Raw genomic sequence first — 23,381 nt, forward strand, 5'->3', positions numbered from 1 at the left:
TATATGAGATGCACCAATGAAAGAAAGAACACTCAGGAGTCTACTAGTGCCCTCTGGGATGTTTTACTGTTGTTATTCTAGAGTCTATGTGTACTTTGCATTAATAATTCATGTAACTCTTTAATGCAATACCCATCAAAATTCCAATGGCTTTCTTCACAGAAATAGAAAAAACAATCCAAAATTTCATTTGGAAGCACAAAAACCCCTCAAATACCTAAAACAATTTTAAGCAACGAAAATAAAGCTGGTGGTAATACCATACCTGATTTAACCTAAATCACACAGCTATAGTAAAAAAAACAAAAAAACAAAAAAACCAGAATGGTATTGGCATAAAACAGACATGTAAGTCAATGGGACAGAATAGAGCACCCAGCTGTATGTCCGGGTAGCTATAGCCACCTGATCTTCAACAAAAATGCCAAAAATACTCATTGGAAAAAAGACAACTCTTCAGCAAATGGTGCTGGGAAAACAGGACATATTATCTGTAGAGGGACGAAAATAGACCCTTTTCTCCCTCCATGCACAAGAGTTAAGTCCAAATGGAACAAAGACCTTAATATTAGATCTGAAACCCTGAAAATACTAGAGGAAAAATTAGGGGAAACCCTTCAACATATTGGTGTTGGCAAAGACTTTATGAATATAACCCCCATTGCTCAGGAAATAAAACCACAGATCAACCACTAGAACCTCATGAAATCCCAAAGCTTTTTATGGCAAAGGACACTGTGAGTAGAGAAAAGAGGCAACCTACAGAATGGGAGAAAATATTTGCCAGTATATATCTGATAGAGGATTAATATCTAGGATATACAAAAAACTAACTAATAAGAAATCAAACAACCCAATTAAAAAACGGGCTATGGAACTAAATAGAGAGTTCTCAAAAGAAGAAATACAGGTGGCATTTAAACATTTTAAAAGTATTCTACATCCCTAATCATTAGGGAAATGCAGATTAAAACTATGTTGAGATTCCATCTCATTCTGGTCAGATTGGCTACCATCATGAAAACAAATGACCATAAATGCTGGCAAGGATGCGGAAAAAGAGAAACCTTTCTACACTGTTGGTGGGAATGTAATTTGGTCCAGCCATTGTGGAAATCAGTGTGGAGCTTCTGGAGACAGTTAAAAATATATCCACCATATGACCCAGCTATACCACCCCTAGGTGGTATATATACTAAAGACTTGTCCAACGACCTTAGAGATACTTGCTCAACCATGTTTATTGCCTCATTATTCACAATACTTAGGAAATCGAACCAGGCTAGATGGCCCTCAACTGATGAGTGGACAATGAAGATGTGGAACATTTACACAATGGAGTTCTACTCAGCAGTTAAAAAAATTGGCATTATGAAATTTTCAGGAAAATGGATGATATGGAAAGTAATTATACTTAGTGAGGTAACGCAGGCCCAGAAAGCCAAACCTCACATGTTCTCTCTCATATGTGGATCCTAGCTACCAATGATTGGATGTCTATGTGAGTAGGAATAAAACTCAGTAGCAGAGGCCAGTAAGCTAGAAAGAAAATAGAAAGGAATAGAAAGGGAAGGAGAGGGGACTTAATAGGATGGTATTGTATATATGTAAGTAGAAGAACAGATTAATGGGGGTGAAAAAGGCTAAGTGAGGTCAGGGGAAGAGATTGAGTAAAGGAAAGGAAGAAGGAAGGCTAATCAAAATCTAAGAAGATATAGATAAGTCACATGGAAACCTACTTTTTGGACAATTATCCTGATTGTTACTAAAAAATATCTGTGCCAGGGATGGAATACCTTCCAGTGAGTTGTTGGCCAGGGAGGTCCCTAATGCCCTCAAAACATTATAGGCCATTGCTGAGGCCCTTGGTTTCCTACCAGGAATAGATGGTAAGACCTTATTGCTGAAGACTCCATATACTTGGGCTGAAAGGTCACTGAAAAATCCTACTGGAGCTGAGCTGAAAACCTCCTCCATGTATACCAGCTAACAGAAAGCTATAAGAAGCCATGTTGCATGAAGTTCAATGGGAAAGAGAAAAATCACCAGTGAAGATACTCAACAGTGAACACTGCAAGCCTTAAATCTGGTGAGCCAGGCCAAATGAGCCACTGGGTGCAACAGTGGCATGTCTGTTATGGGGAAATCAACCACCTTCTAATCTGACTGGAGAACTGCTCCATGGGAAGGCATCCCTGATACTGAAAACATACAACAGGGCTGACCATGAGCCCTAGGGGTGTAATGTCTGCTGGTGTCTGGCTAAATGTATATAATATGCTCACCAAACTGCCAAGTAAGCTCTTCTCTTAATGTTCATACCCATATATTAATGCAACACTCACTTTTGGTTAGAGAAACTTCTCTTTTCAGGTGGCAGTGACCTTGGGATGACTCAGAAGGCATTATGATGTTAAGAAGAAGTGACAGAGGAGTGCTCAGCACTAAAATATCTCTATCACACCATCAAAGGCTCAGGATCCTTTGCAGAAGAGGTGAGAGAAAGAATGTAAGAGCCAAAGGAAGGGTAGGACCCCTTACAACATGCTCATCCAGACACAAAATGGCCTGGATATCCATGACCTCACAGTGCCTGACCTGGAGCATATGGTTTCTTTTTCTTTTTCTTTTTTTTCTATGTTTGTACTTTTTTCCCCTCAATTTTTATTAACATTTTCCATGATTATAAAATATCCCATGGTAATACCCTCCTTCCACCCTCTACTTTCCCCTTTCAAATTCCATTCTCCATCATATCCCCTCCCCATTTCACTCAGTCTCTCTTTTATTTTTATGTCATGATCTTTTCCTCCTCTTATGATGGTCTTGTGTAGGTAGTGTCATGCACTATGAGGTCATGTATATCCAGGCCATTTTATGTCAGGAGGGAGCACATTGTAAGGAGTCCTACCCTTCCTTTGGCTCTTACTTTCTTCCTGACACCTCTTCCGCATTAGTCCCTGAGCCTTGGAAGGTGTGATCGAGATGTTACTCAGTACTCCAGTCACTTCTTTCCAGCACAGTGATACCTTCTGAGTCATCCCAAGGTCACTGCCATCAAAAGAGAAGATTCTCTACTCAAAGTGAGAGTAGTGTTAATATAAGGGTATAAATATTAAGAGAAGTGCTTACTGGGCAGTTTGATAAGCATAGTATATACATTTTTCCAGACAGCAGCTGATGTTACACCTCTAGGGCTCATGACTACCCCTGTTTTAAGTTTTCAGTATCAGGGATGTGTTCCCCCCATCGAGTGGGCCTTCAGTCCAACTGGAGGGCAGTTGGTTTCCACCATGACAGACGTGCCACTATTGCACCCATTGGCTCATTTGGCCTGGCTGGCCAATTATAAGGCTTGCAGTGTCCACTGTTGAGTATCTTCACTGGTGTTACCTCTTTCTCCCATTGAACTACATGTAGAATGGCTTCTTCTACCTTTCTGTCAGATGGTCTTCATGGAGGAGGTTATCAGATCAGTTCAAGCAGGATTTCTCAGTGGCCTTGCAGCCCAAGTACATGGAGTCTTCAGCAATAGGGTCTTATCATCTATTCCTGGTGGGAAACCAAGGGCCTTGGCAATGGCCTATAATGTTTTGGGGGCATCAGGGACCTCCCTGGCCAACAACTCACTGGAGGTATCCCATCCCTAGCACTGAAAATTTTCTAACAATGATCTATGGCTCCTGAGTGTTCCATTAGGAAAAAACTCAGTAGCAGAGGCCAGCAAATTAAAAAGGAGATATAAAGGGAAGAGAAAGGAAGGAAGGAGGGTACTTAATAAGTTGGTATTGTATATATGCAAATAAATCATATGGAATCCTCTGGTTTTGGACAATGGAGCATGTAGTTTCAAAGGGAAAGTGGGAGAAGGAGGGAATTACCATGGGATATTGTTTATAATTATGGAAAGTGTCAATAAAAAATTTAAAAAATAATTCATCTTACTCAATATATAATTTACTTGTGATCATTATATTTGTCCAACTTATACTGAGAAGTCAATATGGTCCACATGGTCTGAAGGAAAAAAATAAGTGTGTGTATTTTAAACAGGAGTCAATTTTTGGGAAGAGAGACCTTCATGTGTGTATTAAGCCTATCTTCTACAAGAAGTCACGGAAGAAACAATTTTGTGATTCCATGTGTCAAAGAATACCATGCAAATAATTATTAAAAGAGTTCTAAATGGTAAACCAATGTATACCAGGACATAGAATGACAAACATCACCTATGAACTGAGTCCAAGGAAGCCCAACTTTATTCTTAGGGACTTTGTCCAAGATAGATTTATATATTCCCTTATAGGCAGTATGGATATATTGTGGGTAGAAAACAATCTAGAATATCATTTGAATTTAGGTTTAGTTTGACTTGTAGTTCTCAGATAACCTTGGATTCACACATGTGGCAGTGATAGATAGAAAATACATGGATTACAAATATAATTAAGCCACAGCTTTCAGTAGAATAGATGAAGAGACGACCTCCTTCTTACCCATAACTATGTCCTTTAGAGTATTGTTTTGAAGTTAATATTCTGCATGGTGGCATATATTTTAATAACTAAAAGTTATAAAAGGCAAACCCAGCCAAACTCAACTATAAGCAAAAAGAAAATTTGATTTGAATTTATTTGGTAATATCTTCATCCCTTGTTCTTTGTTCTTAATGTTTACAGTATCCCCAAAAGCTTCAATGATCTCAGGACCAAGCATATCTATTTCAAAACACGGACATGATAACTACCACGACTCACCGTATACTCTGAGGTCAATGTCCCTCTGCTTCTCCCCAGCAGCATTCACAGCCACGCATGTGTACCTCCCTGTGTCGCTTAGTTGTGCACTGGTCAATGCTAAGATACGGCCCCCAGAAAGGACCTGTTAATAAAGAGAGAGCAAATAACCAGCATGCCCCGTGAGGATGGGAGTGACAGGTACCTTCCTTCTCATTTTCACAAGGGAGGGTAAGCCACAGGAGCATGAAGAGGGCAAGTGGCGACAAGAACAGAGTCCACAAACGCTCTCTTTGATCAAACTAGTAAGAAGTTACCATCAGTAATAAAGTGCTGCCCAAATAAATTAATTAGCCATGCTCATTGTCTTTTTATCACATGGAGCCAGTGATTCCTTTACATATTGACATTAGCTCGATGTCTTAAATGATGCTTGATCCTGAATGATTGATTTTCCAGAAGACCCAAGGAAACAGAATGTTAGGGCTGTATTCTATGTTTGGCAAAATAAATAAAGTCTTAAATTAGATGCAGGCACCCCTTGAAGACATTTTGAGTTCAGTTCCAGACCACTGCAATAAAACAAATATTGTAATAAAGCCAGTCATTTAAAATTGTTGGCTTCCCAGTATATATAAGTTATATTTATACTACCCTGTAGTCTATTAAGTGTATAGTAGCTCTAAGTTGAAAACACATAGCATATATCTTAATTAAATAATATTTCATTGCTAAAAACATCATTAATCATCAGCACTTTAGGAAACGTATTGCCAGTGAATTTATTTGGTTCAGGGTTAGCTCAAATCTTCAGTTTATAAAAAAACGCAATATCTTCAAAAGCAATAAAATAAGCACATAAAATGAGGAATGCTAGTATATGTGCTTCTGAATTTTTAAGTTTGAGTCAAAGTGGTGCCCTTAATTTTTTTCTAAGACTTAGATTTCATTTTTCAGACTGTTTCCATTATAATTTTTTAAACTTTATTCTTTGATGTTTTTATAGAAGTCGTATCCTCTATGTGCTTCTTGGATTTATTATTATTTCCAGATATTTAAACATGGGTTCTACCAGAACATCCCTGTTTTGATTCTGATGAGCATTCCTTGTGGCAGGAATAGGAAGCAGGGGCAGGTAGGAGAGCAAAGCTACCTAAAGCCAGTAGGTTCCCTTAACTTCTACCTGTAAGGGAAGGGAATTCTTATAATACTGAGGTTTGAAAGAATCATTTAGAAATTTCATTTGTGTATGTACTTATGAGTGCATATGTGTATGTGCTTTAAAATCATTATTTGTTAATCTTTGTTCTACAAATCTCTTCAGCAGCTTTGAGTGTATGCACCCAGTGTTGAGTACCTAGGTGGCATGTAAAAGAGGGTACCTGGATTCCACTAGCAAAGCTAGAGACAGGGCTGCCATCTTTCAACCAGGTCAGACTCGGGGCAGGGATACCTCTGGCTTCGCATTCTAACCTCACCAAATTATTCACCACCACTGCCACCATGGTATTGCTGCCCGAAATTGATGGGGGCACTGAAAAAAAAAAAAAAAGAAGTAGAGTATACAATCACCATAGGATACATCACCCGAAACAGTGAAAACCATATGTAGTAACCACATTCATGTTAGTATTTGGAATTCTTCCTTGTTTGTTTTGGGTGGGTATTTTACATTCCGTATTGGAAATCTAATCATAGCCATCCCACAAGGTATGTACGGAAAGTATCAATAAATTCATTTTACAAGTGAGTAAAAGGAAGTGTTAGTGTATGTAAGAAATTAGTTTTTAGTGTCAGAATGAGTTTTTAATTCTTGATTTTTCAGAGTTCTCTGTTTATGCATATATTCCCCCATTGCATTCATTATAGTATTTAACCACAAATTCTTCTTTTAAAAATCCTTATTTGGGGCTGTAGAGATGGCTCAGTAATTAAGGTGCTTGCCTACAAAACCTAATGACCCAAGTTTGATTCCCTAGTATCCACATAAAGCCAGATATACAAGGTGGTGGCTGCATCTGGAGTGGTTTTTTTTTTTTTTTTTTTTTTTTTTTTGCAGTGGCTAAAGATTCCAGTGTGCCCATTCTCTCTCTCTCTCTCTGCTTGCAAATAAGTGAATAATTTTTTTAAAAAAAACTTATTTGACCTACACATATGAACATGTATACACACTCAGTTACTGCATGCACATACACATACAGGAAAAGAAAGAATGAATCAAAGGCAGGGCTGCAGATGCAGCTCAGTTGTACAGCAGTTGCCTAGCATGCACTGGAAATGAACAATCAAGTATAAAGGGATTTTCATTCATTATATTATAATTATTTTTCAAAATTACCCAGTTTCAGATCAGTGGTTGCTTCTGGATAAGGTGGACTGGCTGAGAAGGGATATGAGGGGTTGTTCTGGGGTGAAGGAGATGTTATTTGCCGCAATAATGACATATATTAATAAGCGTGTGCATTTGCCAAAAGCAATTGATATGTTTAATGAATGAGCAGTTTTTCAAATGTATACCATATATCAAATACATATGCATTTAAAAAAAATAAAAAAATATTGGAGATAACAATTTAGAATACTTCTGTAATACTGTTAGATTGGATTTATATGCAGGGTTATTGCCATTGGTTGGCAAAAGCACCATTAGTTATTTCAAGAATGAATTTAAAAGCAAGAAAGTTCAATAGCATGCAAAAGTTGAGAATTTTAATAGGAGCCACGAGTAAGAATGGTTATCAGCATTATACTCCTGAGTCTTTAAAGATGACAAGAACAGATACTCTGTTAAATATCCACACTAGCATTTTATAGAAACAGTTAATCATTTTGCATGTTCCCTTCCCCAGGATGAATCTGAAAGAAGGTACACTTACCATGAACTTGTAGACTGTAAAGTAATTCTGTAGCTCCAGCAGAGTTGATGGCCACACATTTGTATATGCCAGCGTCTGAGACCTGGGCACTTTCAATATCAATGATCTGTCCTCTACTGGAGAACGTGATGCTGGTGGAACCCAAGAGGGGATGGTTATCTTTGTACCATGTAATAACTGCAAGGGAAGGACAGAAGTCCCATGTGAAAGGTTTTCTTTTAAAATTCAGTATACTACATTGGATCTTAACTAAAATAGTCACAATTCCTTTATCTATGCTTCTTGTTTGATTTTAAGCAGATGAAATATGCATCTCTTTAGGACTGATGTTATCTTTATTTTTATTTTTTCAGGCAAGCCTGAAAGACTATCCTTTGTTTTTTTCCATGAGAGAGAGAATGGATTGGTGCACCAGGGCCTCCAGCTACTGTAACCAAACTCCAGAAGCATGCACCACCTTGTGTGCATGTGCAACCTTGCGTGCTTGCATCACCTTGTGTGTCTGGCTTACATGGGACCTGAAGAGTTGAACATGGGTCCTTAGGCTTTGCAGGCAAGTGCCTTAACTGCTAAGATAATGTCTTTCTCTTTCTCTCCCTCTGTCTCTGTCTCTCTCTCTCTCGTGCTCTCTCTAAAATGAAAAACATTATACTATCAGTTGACATGAACAGCCTACTAGTGAATGAAACATACAAACAAATTGATTTAGGATAAATTTGATCCAGTCATTAAGATACCTTTAAAAATTAAAATATATCTTTGAAATATATTTTGGATTTTGTAGTCACAATATATGCAAGATAATTAAGGTTTTCATGTTTCTACATTAAGTGAACAAATTATTTATTATAGGTAAAACAATTTAAAATTCAAAAATATTTCTCTAATGATATATATATTTATACTATACATATGTATATACATATATTCACATATACTTATATTTTGTTTTTGGAATCAGGGTAGAATTGAAGCCCAGGGTCTTACTGTATAGTCTAGGCTGGCTTCAAACTCACATTGATCCTTCTACCTCAGCCACCTGAGAGGTGGGATTGAAAGCTTGCACCACCATTCCCAGCTTCTAGTGACATTGTTATCAGTGTTTTGAAATGTATTCTATAATTTTCCTTTATTACTTTTTAATGTATGATGTGTATAAATCATTTGCTAATCCCTGAAATTTAAAAAAGTTGATAAATTACAGAGTGCCAAAGTAAACATACCAGGCAAAGGATTGCCAGCTGCCTTACACTCCAGCTGAGCAGGGTTGTTCACCAGCACAGTCTCATTCAGCATCTTCCCTGCATCATCCAGGCTGGGGGGTTCTGCAACAGGCCCAAGCACATAATCATGGCACATGAGCAAGATACCTATGAGGAAACTGTCTGCTTGCTTTTTAGGAATTGCTTTTCTTTCTTCTCTTAGATAGATGCTGATGTATTTGCAATTATAGTATAGTAGGAAGTAGAATTGAAGAATGGATGAAAAACAACAGTTTTTCCTGGGTCTTCCATTTCTTTGTGTTCAGACAGCAAAATCCTTAGGATTATAAATTGGAAATATAGGAAAAGAAACTTAAAAGAGTGTGTTTTAAATTTAGTCCATCTGACTGCTCTGATGTGGAATTACCATCTTTCACCAATAAGCAATATAGCCATTTGAAATCTTCCAATAAAGAAGTGATTTGTGTCTCAAAATCTCCAACTTTTTCCTGGGTGACACAGTCCTAAAATATTGGAATAATTTTTGTTTTAATTGAAGCATAAAGACACTTAATTTTAAATAATCATCCATAATTCTACTTTTATTTAATATATTTGGAAAACAGGAGTAGAAAAAAAGGAATAACTTGGGATATCACTATGAAGGCTGCAATAATACCTCAAGGAGTATGTAAAGAATACCAGGATGAATGGCTAAAGGACTTGGTTTACATGGAGATAATTTTGAAGATATAAATTAGTATTTGACGTTTTCAGAAACAATATGTTTGAAAGATTAGAATCAAGATTAAACCAAAAGCATAAATGTGAATTAACTCATTGGCCGTGTACACTTTTTTGCTACTTTTTTAAAGGCATGCTTTAAAAAATTCTTAATGTGCTTTTAAATTAAATTCAAATGAATAAAAATAATTCCCAAATATGTTAACATAAAGAACTGAATGAAGATCATTTTATTATATCAATTTGACAATGTCACTATCTGACAAATGAGTATAGAAAACAAAAAAAAAATCATTAAACATGACAAGGCAATACACTTTATATTGATTAAAATAATGAAATTAATGAATAGTCTTCTATAATTATAGTGCTTTATGCAATGAACAACAAATCAAAATTTTCTAAAAGTAAGGAAATTTGGGAAAAGTATTACAAAGTTATATGTTTAAAAATACTTTCAATAGAAATCAACTGTGTAGTGAAACAAAAAAAGTATAAGGATTTGCAAAATAAAATTGTGCATGTATGTATGTATGTGACTATATTAGGATATATAATTTTTTTCTTCCCTTTTGTAACTTCTTAAAAGTTTCAAAATTGTTAGGCCACAAAATCAACATTTTATAACTACATGTATTGAAGCTATAATAAAACAATAAAAATTAATATTAAAGGCAGAAAGATTTATCCATGGGATAAAACCTCATTAAAGATGAAATCAAGACAAAAATATAGGCTTAGAAAGACATAAATCGGAATGAAGTTGAATATTAAAGGCTGCAGAATCAGAGCAGTACACTCCATCATGAAACTCTTGATTCCTATTTTCAAAAATATTTCAGAATCAAAGAAGTAATCAAATCAATCACAGCCAAGAAAAGACCAACATAGTAAAGCAAGTGAGGCCAACAGTGAAGAAATAATAAAGAGAAAAGCATAAAATAACACCAAAGAAAAACATGAAGGACAATAAAATTCCAAGGCCTTTTTTGACAAATTAAAAATAAAATCTGTTGTCAAAGATATATGATCTTGTAGCTCAGATGTGTGTTTATCTGGTGATCCAGATTTCCTTCCTAGGACTCAATTTTCCAATATAACCCTTCTCATTCAAGTATTAAGTGCTTCTTCTCCTTTTTACACCAAATGCTGATCCAATTCCTTATGAAATTTAAGGACAAATAAACATTTAAATATGGTAACCTGGATTTTTCCAAAAGCAAAAAGAAAAATAAGCAGCCTATGGTGCATTCCTACATAACAGTTAATAAAACCCTCAGTGGAAGCCTTCTGGAGGTTTGACAGACAGAGTTGCTGCAGTAAAACATTCTAGAGGGAATAAGAAACACAAGAAGTGAGGAGTGGGTTGGCTATTTCTCACATCAGTAGGGAATTTATAAAGAGTACGATTGAATTTCAGCAAGAATGACACAATAAGGTCTTGGAAAATCCATTCTTGCACTAAAGAAATAATAACTCTGGAAAAGCTACTAAAATCAATGCTTTTAGAACTTGGGAAATTAACCAGATTTGTAACAATCTCAGAAGTGTTTAATCCAGGAAACAAACAAACAAACAAACAAACCTAAAAGCAAATATATTTAAGACTGGAAAGCTTTATGGCATTTTAACTCACCCTATTCCTAGCTCATTTAGATTGAAAGAAAAATAGTCCTGCTCTTCCAATGAAGATGCTGAGAGGGTACAGAATGGATTTGAAGCTAATTACAAATACCTCTCATAGAGCACTGTCATCAGTTGACTTGGAAATGCCCAATGACAGAATTTGTCATTATTTAACTAGACTGGGTTCTCTCAGTGCAAACAACCTCCCCACACAATGGTATTTTAATGTTTGTAAAAACAGACTTTACAGAATTAGTTCAAAGAAGTTAGTTCAATAATTTCTTTTGATTCTACAATAAAATATCTTAAACTGGATAGGTTAACCAATGTAGATTTACAAACTGGGAAGATAAGACATCTTTTGAGACATTAGATTATTAATTAGTGGGATGCACGTAGAACAGAATCTAGAGTAAAGTGTGTAGCTCCATATGTCTACATTTCAAAACAAGACATCAAGTTTACAAACTAACATCTGTGGTACAAACCTAGGAAAAAGAAGAGTAAATTAAACTCAAAGCAATAAAAGGAAGGAAGTACTTAAGATTAGAGTATAAACGACTTAGAGAAAAAGCTAGTTCTTTGCAAAGATCAACAAAATAGAAGACTTTCCTCAGTCTAATCAAGATAGAAGACAGAGACCAAGGTACTACAAGCCAAACATGCAGCAGAAGTGAGTACCAGCACTTGAACAGAAATTGAAGGGATTGTAATAAAATCACAAGTAATCATGTGCTAGCAGATTAAGTAGCCTAGGTTCACCAGAAACGTTCTTAGGCAAATCTTGAACTTCATTCAAACAGAAAAAATAAATTTGAATGAACCCATACCAATAAAGAAATTAAATAAGTCACCAAATAACCTCCCATCTAAATGCCACCTAGAGACAAACAGTTAAAGAAAATACAACGGAATACCCTTCAGTTATGAAAAGTATGAAATACTCTTATCATGTATGGAACTAGTACTGATCACTATAATAATTGATATATGCCTGGCTCAGGAAGACAAATGCTACGCGATCTCAGTCATGTATGGCATCTCAACTTGTTGATTTTGGAGAATCTGACAGCAGAATAGTGGTTACCATAGTTGCAGCCCTTTCAAACATGTGCTCTGCAAAGTTCAAGGAACTAAATGTCCACTCAATAAAACAGGAAAGCTAAAGACTAAAGGCCTCTGAATAGGGATGCTCTTTGGGTGTGGTTACTTGCACGTGGTGGGGTTGATTAGGAACAAGTAGACTGAAATCTTCCAAATTCTTATGAGTATTATTTGTCATAGAAATAACAATCCTTCCTACAGAATCCAGTGATGGTTAATTATTTCAAGTGCTAGAGAGTTCCAACATCAGTTTATACAGTCTTTATAAATAAAACTTCATTTCTTTAACAAATTTTGAGTAAGAAAATCAAAGCCAGGCATGGTGGCCCACACCTTTAAACCCAGCATTCGGGAGGCCAAGGAAGATTGCTGTGAATTTGAGGCCAGTCTGAGACTACACAGCCCAGGTCAGCCTGGGCAAGACTGAGACCCTATTTTGAAAAAAAAAAAAAAAGAGCCAAAAAAATAAACAAACAAGCAAAAATGCTATATAAGTTATATCATTTCCCTCTAGCATTTGAATATGTCATCCTTGAATTTAGGAGAATACTTCCATTTATGACATCAATATAGTGACCTTTCATGTTAGTGATAAAATACGTGCATTGTCCAGGAAGGAACATGACTTGTGTTCAATCTACTTTTCTATCTTCATAATATTCCTTCTTTCAATAGCTGTATGTACTTATACCCAAATCACAATGCTTTCTAAATTCTGTCTAGTCAAGTTTTAATTCTCCTGAACATTAATTGACTCTTTCAAATCCTGGTTACATTTGTGTTATTATACAACTGATCTAAAGTGACTTCTTTTTCAAGTTAATTTCCCCTATCCACTGAAATAAGGAATAGTTAGAAATAAATTCATGTATACCAAAAATGTAATATAGCTGAATCCTGAAATGAACTTGTCCACTAAAGCATTAAAAAAAAGGCAATAGCTCCCCTCAGCATTCCCAAGTTTCCATGAGACCACAAGCAAGCTATTAAACAAAACACAGAAATGAGAGAGAAACCTCATTTGAGTGGGTGCTAGCAGATGTTAGCCAAGCAAATGCTTTAAAAATAAAGTAAAAATAAGGGGTGCTTTACCAGTGGTTTTATAGATAACTAATACAGGCTCAAGAAGATTTCTAGCCAACAGTAAAGGCAGCAAGACTTAAGATACACTTGTTAAAACAATGCAAGAAGGAGGGCTAGCAGCCAAGCATGTGTTTCACCAAAACAGTATGTATGCTACCATTTACAGATGTGGCCTGGAAGCCAGGCACTATGCAGACTTTCATGTGTAGCCCATCATTTAAGCCTCTCACACCCTGTGTCTGTGAGGTGTCATCATGGTCTTTCTAACCTTACCGATGAGGACTCCAACTTTTCAAAACATTAACATCTAAGCTGAATGTCCTACAGTCATTAATGACAATGGAGGGCCCACATTTGAGGCTTGTTCTTTTAAATACAGCATTCTACTTCTGGGAGCTTTACCTTCATTGACTTTTATCCCCTAGGAAGTAATTATGTGCAGATGAAATGAATGCTTGAGCTATTAGACCCCAAATAATCATTTGTTTGTAGAAACATCTGTTTGACTTGGCAAACACTTGAGGTTTAGATATAGCTTCATAGTTTGGTCTAGAGAACAAAAACTCCCAGAATTATGAAACTTTGATGATCAAAAAAGACCACCTACTGAGAGCTCCCACCATTTATAATAGACAGGACCGCTCCCTGGAAAGTTCCGTGAGACTGTTTCTCTTCTCTTGGCCATAGCTTGACATTCTAGTCCAAAAGACACACACCCTTACTACCCTTAATTAAGGTCTTGTCATTTTGCTCATTTTTGTTATGATTGAGAAGAATGGAAGTATCTAAGATCTTTTTATAATAAATTAAAAGATGAAAAAGTTGGGATGATGAGTAATTTAGGAATAACTTGATTCACAACTGTAATAAAATGCCTTTTTGCTGAATATATTACCCATTAATAAGAAATGGTATTAAAACAAATTTTAACTTCCAAAGTAACAATTGGGTTTGTTACATAAGTTAACAATAGAACTAAAACAAATCATAATTGTTTTTCAGTAGATTTGTCAATGTCCTTTAAAATAGGAAGCACTAGAATTGGATATATCTCTGAAGAATTAAGACAGTAAGAGGAAAATTAGTTCCTCTCTGATTCCTAAACCTTTAACTTTATTACACTAAGTTTATAAATACAGTAACTGGAGAAATACAAGTACAAATAATACTCAAATATTTCTGTATGTGCATTTTAAAATCACTTCTTTCAAAACCTATCTTGTGCAGTTTTTCACATTTCATTAACTTATGAGGTCTTTTCATCATCTTTAATTAATCAATATCTTAGAATTTTCTATATGTTAACATCGCTAGTCATTATTAAAGTCGCTGCTGTAGGTATAGAAAAGGATAGACTGTAAGTTTGGTGTCTAATATGGCATTGCTGTGGCCGGTGCTAAGAGGTGATGTAGCTTTTGACAAGCATCTAGTCACACACGTGTACCAACCACTTCATCTTAGGTTTTCACTAGCGGTTATCTTCTTCGCTTACTTTCTTCCAGGTAATGAACTCATACCTAGACAAGTCAAGACAACATTAGATGAAATATTTTAAAGTTATTTCTGCAATTATGTTTTCCATCTGATTTGGCAATTTATAGTAAACCTTTACAATGACTAATCTGTTTCTTTCTCTTTTCACTATAATTCTGACATTTTCCAGCCTGTTCCTGTTTTCTTTGAGGAGTTTCCATGTAGATATGAATGGAAATAGCACTTCCTTCCAGCTGACATTTTGCTATCCTCTTCAGACTGTAAGTTTAAAGAATGGCATTTTCTTAGGCAATCTTCTCGTTTTTGTGCTTCATTTCAAAAAATCAACTTTTTAATTAGAATACACAATAATAGGTTTATATATGGTATTTTCATACATATATTTTATTTAATCACATTGTCCTTATTTGCCCTTTCCCTTTATTTGTCAGGATCTTTAATTTATTTCAGGGACTCTAGTTTTTAGTCATTCTTGAATGCGCTGGCAAACCTCTACAACAGTCTTTAATGTCTGCTCAATAATTATCCAAATATTGGTGTACAGACCACCAAAATCAGAGATACCGTTTGAAGAGATCTGTGACTTGGCTCTCGAAGCTGTTGCTTTAATACACAAGGAGGGAAGAAGGAGCTTTGTGGGCAGGAAGGACCTAAAGGAGTGGAGAAGAAACCCACCCTGCAACACACTACCACACAGATGTGGAAGTCTGTAGATGTGGATTCTGGAGACAGCTGTTAGAGACCACCAGGAGGACCGGGTTGGCCTTATGAGGAGCAGGGTAATTTCAAGGCCACTTACAGGACAGCTGTGCCGGCCTGTGAATCTCAGATACTCTGGAATGGGGAGCCAATTGCAAAGCGGCTACATTCAGATGCTGTTCTTCAGATTAACTGCTCTCAGGAACATATTTATGCATGCAAACATGCTCAAATTAGGCATTCCTGTTTGAAGAGCTCAAGAAAGAATAAATTGGTTCATGGGAAATGATTAGGAAACAATATTTGAATTTTTTAACTGGCTAGTTCAAATAAAGAGGAATTATGAAAATAAACAAATTAGAAGACTTCAAAATCCAACTGAAAAATTTTAATGTACTTCCTATTTATTCTTTCATGTTAATTTAACTATGTACTATGTACCTGAAATTAAGTACCAAGATATTATTCTACATTGCATTCCTCAGTAAACATGGGATGGACAAATGAATCAATGAATCACTAAAGAAATAAAAGGTTGAATAGGGATTTCCATGACTTAGACAAAATGAATAAGGTGTACATGGAGATCCCAGAGTGTTGTCTGCAAAATTCCTTAGGTAGAAAGTCCAAGCCCACAATCATAGTTCTGGAGAGCCACAGGAATTGTAAAGGCCTTTATTCAAAGTCAAAAGTCTTTCAGGTTTGTTATAAAACACTAAAACTGATGACCTGTCCCATGGCCATTCAGACTTTTCAAAATATTTTATTTATTTATTTTGAGAGAGAGAAACAGAGAGAGAGAGAGAGAGAGAGAGAGAGAGAGAGAGGGAGGGAGAGAGAGAAAATGAGCATGCTAGTGCCTCTAGCCACTGAAAATGAACTCCACATGTGTGTGCCACCTTGTGCATCTGGCTTATATGGATTTGGGGAATCGAACCTGGGTCCTTAGGTTTGGCAGGCAAGCGCTTTAACCACTAAGCCATGTCTCTAGCCCCTTAGTTTCTAAAAATATTTATTTCCTTCAGGCTTTTGATTAAAACACAAAGGATAGCAGGAGGCAAGAGTTGCTACTTCTACTCACAAAATCCAAGAAAATTGCAGACAAGACAAAGGCATAACCCTGCAACAAAGTCTGTAGAAATGATAAGTCAAAGGAATACCTTTTAAAATACCTTTAAAACACAGGCCATCCCATTTAACACACTGAGAAATGAAGATCTTAATATGAGGGATTGCAACTACAACGAGCTATCTAGTTTTCCTCACGCAGACTAAAATAAACATTTGCCTTTTCTATGATAACTTAATAAAAATGGAGTGTAACCCCAATGAGAAGGAGAGCTATGAAAGCATTCTTGGTGGAGCCCTGGAGATGACGTTACCGTGCACGTGCAGCTGAGTGTGCTGGTACGCTTCTCCGGCCGCATTGGTAGCCACGCATGTGTATCTGCCAGCATCTTCCGACAGAGCCTTGGCAAGCTGTAGGACTCGACCAGAAGACTGTATCTAATTGGGAGCAGAAAGCATGGCAGCATTTTGTACTTTGTTCTTGGACTTGAAACCATTTGCTCAGATAGAAAAATTCATTTATACTTGTAATATTTTCATTCCAGTATCTTAATGAACTCTTGATCTGTTAGAGCCAGATCACTTGATTATACATAAGAAAAAATAGGATAATTTGAATAAAAAGCTTATTTGTATTCATTGGGAAACACAGAATAAAATAAGTTAAGGCTAGTCTGCTGGTAGAGTCATAAAACTCCACTGAATAAGATTTTTACACTGAGCTATGAGTATGTGATGAAAATTTAAGCTATTTGAGAAAGCATGCTGCGTTTATATGACACTTCATAAATAGTTTTAAAACAACAATATTTTATGAAATTGTCATGGGTGCCAGAAAACAGTGAAAATTACAAAATATGGATAATAGGAATTCTAATGAATTCTTTCTTTCTCTTTATTTCCCTCTTGAAACCACTGCAACCTGAACAGCCCGATTTTAAAGCTATTGATTCAAAGGTTATGCTTTAAAAGTGATTGTTCCAAGTCACCAGCAATGTGCAAACACGTTTTCTAGTCAGCTATGTAATAATAGGTGCTTACTCTCTCACCCATCCACTGTGCTTTGTATCTTTGACTACCTACTTCTTTTTGATTTTTTGAGGTAGGGTCTCACTCTAGCTCAGGCTGACCTGGAATTCATCTGTACTTTCAGGGTGGCCTCGAACTCACAGCGATCCTCCTACTTCTGCCTCCTGAGTGCTGAGGTTCAAGGCGTGCGCCACCATGCCCGATTGTCTATCTACTTCTTGACAGCCCGTATGTCCTCTCCAGGCATTAAGGCTACAGCACCCCATGGTTCTTATTCTCTGACTTTCTTAGATCTTTACAGAATCTCCTTCCACTTTCTGTCTCATAAACAAGAAATTTGACTGTCTGGAGATTTCATCCAAACCCATAGTACTTATGAACAACCCTGTGCAGACGCCTAAATTTAAAGCTGCAGCCTGTACTTGTCCCCAGCGTGCTATTCTCACAGTTCTAGGACAGCTTAGTACATGAAATGCAGCCCATCGGGGTCTAAGCTCATAAATTACTACCTTGTAGCTCTAAAAGGGACGTTTCCTTGCATTTTCCCAGTCTTGCTTATATGGCCCCTATGGTTTTTCCAGTCATCCGGGCTTTGGAAGCCACTTTGACTTCTATTAATTATACCACAGCCTGTTTCTCGGATCCCTGTTTTCCATTTCCACAGCCACTGTGGGATTTTCATGGCTTAACTGATGTTCCAGTGTCTCCATCCTCCCCATTTGTTAATCTATCTGCATAATGTTGCCAGAATAATTTATTTTAAATGTTAATTTGATCCTCTTACCAGTCCTCCTTCAAACCTCATTCATGGCTCCCCACCTTGCCCAGAAGGAAATCGAAACTCAGCACATCCGTGAGGCTCACCACATTCTGACCCCAAATGATCTCGTCAAGGTCCCAAGTGAATCTCTGCTTAACCTATTTTTCAGTCCTACTGTCTTAAACATGTTAAGCAATGCATTTGTACATTTATTTTCATCTCTGGAATATTTCACCTGGACTGATATCATCATTTCTGTACTAGGTTGACTCTCACCCTCTTTCTCCTTCACTTCTTTATCCCTTGGATTAACTCATCTGTGAACTAGATTTCAAACATAATCAATGTGTCAAAACGCCAGCCAGCCAGATCTCTCTGCTGAGCTCCACAGACGTAGCCAAGTCTGCTGGAATCTCCACTAGTACATCTCAAATCCCACCAACCCTGTAATTGTAAAACTAAGATCAGAGCACTTTTCCCTCAAACTTGTCCTCTTCCCAAAGTATCCCATCTCACTGGTGATGCATGGAGTTATGTAGGTTACACTCCTGGGGGGTTTCCATGCACACCCCTTTCTCGTAAACAATCTTACATCAACCCACAATGATTTGACAAATAACTCTCATGTCCTTGGTCTCTTCTCTACGGCCAGCAGGTGAATCCAAATTTCTCTCTCTCAGTCTTCTAGAAAAATGCAAACTGGGGGCTGCAGAGATGGCTTAGCGGTTAAGCGCTTGCCTGTGAAGCCTAAGGACCCCGGTTCGAGGCTCGGCTCCCCAGGTCCCACGTTAGCCAGATGCACAAGGGGGTGCATGCATCTGGAGTTCGTTTGCAGAGGCTGGTAGCCCTGGCGCGCCCATTCTCTCTCTCTCCCTCTATCTGTCTTTCTCTCTGTGTCTCTCTTTCTCAAACCAATAAATAAAAAAAATAAAAAAAAATGTTTAAAAAAAATGCAAACTGGTTCTCCAATTTCTTTTTCAGAAGGAATCCAGATAATTTAATCCATGTGCCATATAACAATATTTTGGTCATTGATAGACCATACAAATAATGGCATAAACCATGTAGCCCAGGCATGCTCTAGGTTATACAGATATAGGTTTGCATAAGCTCACTTCATGTTGTCTATACAATGATGAAATGCTAGTGATGCTCTCTGTGGGATAAATGCACACCTTTAAGCAACACATGAATACTTAAAAGGTCAAGCTGGTCATGTCTCTCCTCTTGCAAAACTCTTCAAAGGCCTCTCATTGTCTTCAAGTAAAACTAAATCCATTTGCCTTGTGTTAGCACTTCCTACCCCCGCTCAAGTACTGCTACCCCAAGTAGCCCTTAGACAGCTGCTTCTCCTCAGCTCCTGAGGAAGTGCTGTCATACTCTCCTGTAAGCTTTTACCTATCATATATTTTTAGTTCTAATTTTTTTCTCTGCCAGCACATCCTTCAGCTCCTGCTCAAAGCTTTTCTGCATATATTTTTTGTATCTTTTTACATTATCTCTTTAAGACATTCATGAAGGTTTATAATTCTTTTACCTGACTGATAAGCCTCTCCTCCAGATAAATAATCACCTTTACTTATATCATATCAAAACCAATGCACTGCCTTTGTCACCAGTACAGGTTAGTTGCATTGGATTTGGAGTAGGAGTAATAAAGGAACAGATATTTGTCCCTTCTATTGGGAAAAGAAATCAAGATTCTCTCACATTGGAAACTTACTACAAGTAAAATTCAAGCCATTATTTGTCAATTAATTTCCTTCTATTAGCAAAAGTTTTTGTTAATCATTCTGAATTTTTTCATGGTATTGGGAATCAAACCCATGTCTCTCACATGCCAGATAAGCTCCCTTTCCTTGAGTTGCATTTCTATCCCTTTTTGTAGTTTCTTATTTAAAGACAGTCTCACTAAGTTGCCTGGGCTGGCTTTGAACCGCTCTGTATGGCGGGAAGACCTTGAATTTATAATCTTCCTGTCTCAGCCTCCCAAGTATTTGGGATCACATGCCTGTGCCACCAGGCCTGGTTAATTCTAAGCTTCAAATGAGTCAGTTAGATTGACCAGGCTTGCAATCTGTCATCTATTTACCTATCTTCCTACCAATCACTCAAACATGTGCTGAGATATAACTACATGTCAGAGTGTATGCTCAGTACATGATATGTAAATGAGACTAGTATCTGACTTCTTGAATTTCATAAACTACTTTCTCCAAGCTATTTCATTTAAGCTTATGTAGATATGACTTTACCTTAATTTTGGTCTACGCAAATATGTTGATGTCTATTGATTTACTATTCATCTGTAAAACATCAGTTATTTTGAAAGCTAATACAGGCATGAATCAAAATTATAAAACAATCACATTAAAATTTATATCATTATTATTTAATTCCATACAAATGAAGGAAAAGAGTAATTACTTTATTAAATTTTCTGCAAAATCTGCCCAATAGGAAAATTTCTAATTCAGAAGGAATGCAGTAGTAGCTTTAGCAAAACCTGCCAGCTTTTCCCATTTAGGCTTACTAGCCTATACTTACTCTTGGATTTCCTTGGGCAGTGTTTACAGGCTGACCATCTCTCAGCCAGGTAATGGATGGGTTTGGGATGCCATTTGCTATGCACTGCAAGGTGACTGGCTTGTATTTCACCACAGCTTTCTCAGAAAGGTCTGAGGACTTGATTGTTGGAGGGACTAGGAAGGAAGAGAGAAAGAAAGAAAAAGAGAATGAAGACCATAATCACAGGTCACAAGCACTTAAAATTATATGTGAAAGAACCTGAAATCTCATGATTCAGAAAACAAAAATATATAACTACTTCAACAAAGAATGAAGCAATTTTGATTTTGTATTTAATTTATAATTTAGTACTTTTAGGTTTTACTCATTCATAATGATAGAGCACTAATTTTCCAAAGAATGAGAAAAATGTATGTATAGTTATTATAACCTAACATATATGAGTGGCTGACTTAAACCTGTTGGTGTTTTCTCAGTCAGTAATGACCCTCCCTTTCTTTTGACTTACCTCATTATACCAGGGTAGAATTCCAGTGATTTCTTTTTTCCACATGACCTTTAGCCCAACAAGGGGTTCAAGGGCTGGGCCTTACATTGATTAAAGCTAGTTCTGCAAAATAATCTCTTCAGAATTTGGAATGGAGGCTGAAGAGATATCTCGGTGGTTAAGTGCATATCACCCACAGGGCTGAGAGCACTTGAGTTCTGATATTCAGAACCCATGCTAACACCCGAGCATGGCCACATGCATCTATATCCCCAGTCCTGTCAGGAGCAGCGGCCAAAGAACTGCTGAATTTGTACACAACAAGCTCCAGAATCTATAAGAGACTCCGTTGTTGGAAGGAAAAAATGGGTTGGTGATTGATGAAGGGGCCACCTGACATTCTTCTGTGGCCAAGACAGGTGAGCGCACAGTGCGTTGTATCAGTACATGCACATGCATATATACCACACAAACACACACCACACATCATCATCCATACTATATACATACAATAAAATTGTAATTAAGACTGAGATATAGGATACTCTGTAGTCCATTATGGGACTAGGGAGAAATAAGTCAGTAGAGACAGAGGGAAGAATGAAGTTGACTTTCACAGACACTACTAGTGGATTCCAAATGGCCTGGCAGTTCTGGTTCCCATCCCTTCCTTCTCAAGTTCTGCTGGCAAATGGGACACATAATGCCGTGGCAGACTTACTTCTGTCATTAGATTCATGGTTAAATAAGCCTAATGTGCCAGTTCTGTGAATGCACTTATGTTCCCTGGATCCTGAAATTCTACCCTTAGCCTCAGCTTATTGGAAATACTATTTATAATTGTTTCTGTTTGGGATAGACTTTTACATGCTGACACAACCCATTTACTTAGAAGTTGCTGACTGCTTCTTCTTCCCTATTTGGTTTATCTCCTCAGACTTTGGCACTCTGTGTAGAATAGTCTCCTAAAACTTAATTTAATTTGTTCACATGATACTGCCTGGGTGAATCTCTGTGTCAGGAAAGTGATTTCAAATCTGCTATTATTTAACTAAAATTTATGCCTTTCTACAACTTAAGATTGATCCAGATGACTCTGCTACAAATTTAATTAGATAATGAAATATTGCATGAGTTAATTAAAAATGTGATTCTCTTATCCCTTCCTCAGCATACCATGAACTGTCACTTCAAATTCCTTCCTGTGGTCTCCAGCAATATTTGTTGCCACACACTGGTAAATGCCTGTGTCTGACACTTGAGCCTGGGTGATAACCAGCTTATGTCCATTGAGTAAGATCTTGAATCCATCCCTTTCATCAATTAACTGACCATCCTTTAGCCACCTATAAAGAAAGGCAAAAAGAGGTCTAGTTGTATATTATAAGTAAGTAATTTCCTAGAATGAATATATAATTTAGTATCTATTGTGTTTGCCTAATTCCCTCTGCAAAATAAATTAATTGTGAATTGGGGAAGAAAAAGGGAAACAATTTATACACAGAATTTGGCATGTTATTTGAACCCAATAACTTAATAAATTCTTTATTCTACAAATTTCAGATTTTAAAAATAGGAAAATGACACTAAATACCATTCACTTTACTATTTAAATAATATTAAACAGCAAAATGCAATGCTCTTGAAACATGTTATAAAGCACAGGATTCACAAATTTCTAAGCCATTGTTTTCTATTTAGTTTTATAATGAACACATCCCATTCCTTTACTCAGACAACTATTCATTTGAATATCTCTTATGCTTTGGAAATGAATACAGCACATTTAATAGATGCATTTTTATAAGGAAATGAGAAAACAGAATTGACAAGCATTACATTCATGATGATGTCCTCCATTTTCTAACATTCCTATTGTTCTTTTTATTTAATAGTCTGTTAAACATTTCAGTGTCCCAGAAAAGTCTAACATTGATATTACTT

General features: G+C 36.7%; 1 protein-coding gene across 3 annotated transcripts in view; it reads right to left on the reverse strand.

Moving 5' to 3' along the window:
• Hmcn1 (hemicentin 1) overlaps positions 1-23,381 on the reverse strand; it is a 453,131-nt gene that overhangs the window by 143,335 nt on the left and 286,415 nt on the right. For all 3 annotated transcript variants that reach the window (XM_045142289.1, XM_045142294.1, XM_045142284.1), the window contains exons 34-40: positions 22,614-22,783; positions 20,969-21,123; positions 16,947-17,070; positions 8,836-8,937; positions 7,613-7,789; positions 6,119-6,270; positions 4,758-4,881 (exon numbers count right to left, since the gene is read on the reverse strand). In XM_045142289.1, the coding sequence (XP_044998224.1) occupies positions 4,758-4,881; positions 6,119-6,270; positions 7,613-7,789; positions 8,836-8,937; positions 16,947-17,070; positions 20,969-21,123; positions 22,614-22,783 (1,004 nt within the window). The remainder of the gene's footprint in view (positions 1-4,757; positions 4,882-6,118; positions 6,271-7,612; positions 7,790-8,835; positions 8,938-16,946; positions 17,071-20,968; positions 21,124-22,613; positions 22,784-23,381) is intronic.

This window comes from Jaculus jaculus, chromosome 1 (genome assembly GCF_020740685.1).
Source record: "Jaculus jaculus isolate mJacJac1 chromosome 1, mJacJac1.mat.Y.cur, whole genome shotgun sequence".
NCBI lineage: Eukaryota > Metazoa > Chordata > Mammalia > Rodentia > Dipodidae > Jaculus > Jaculus jaculus.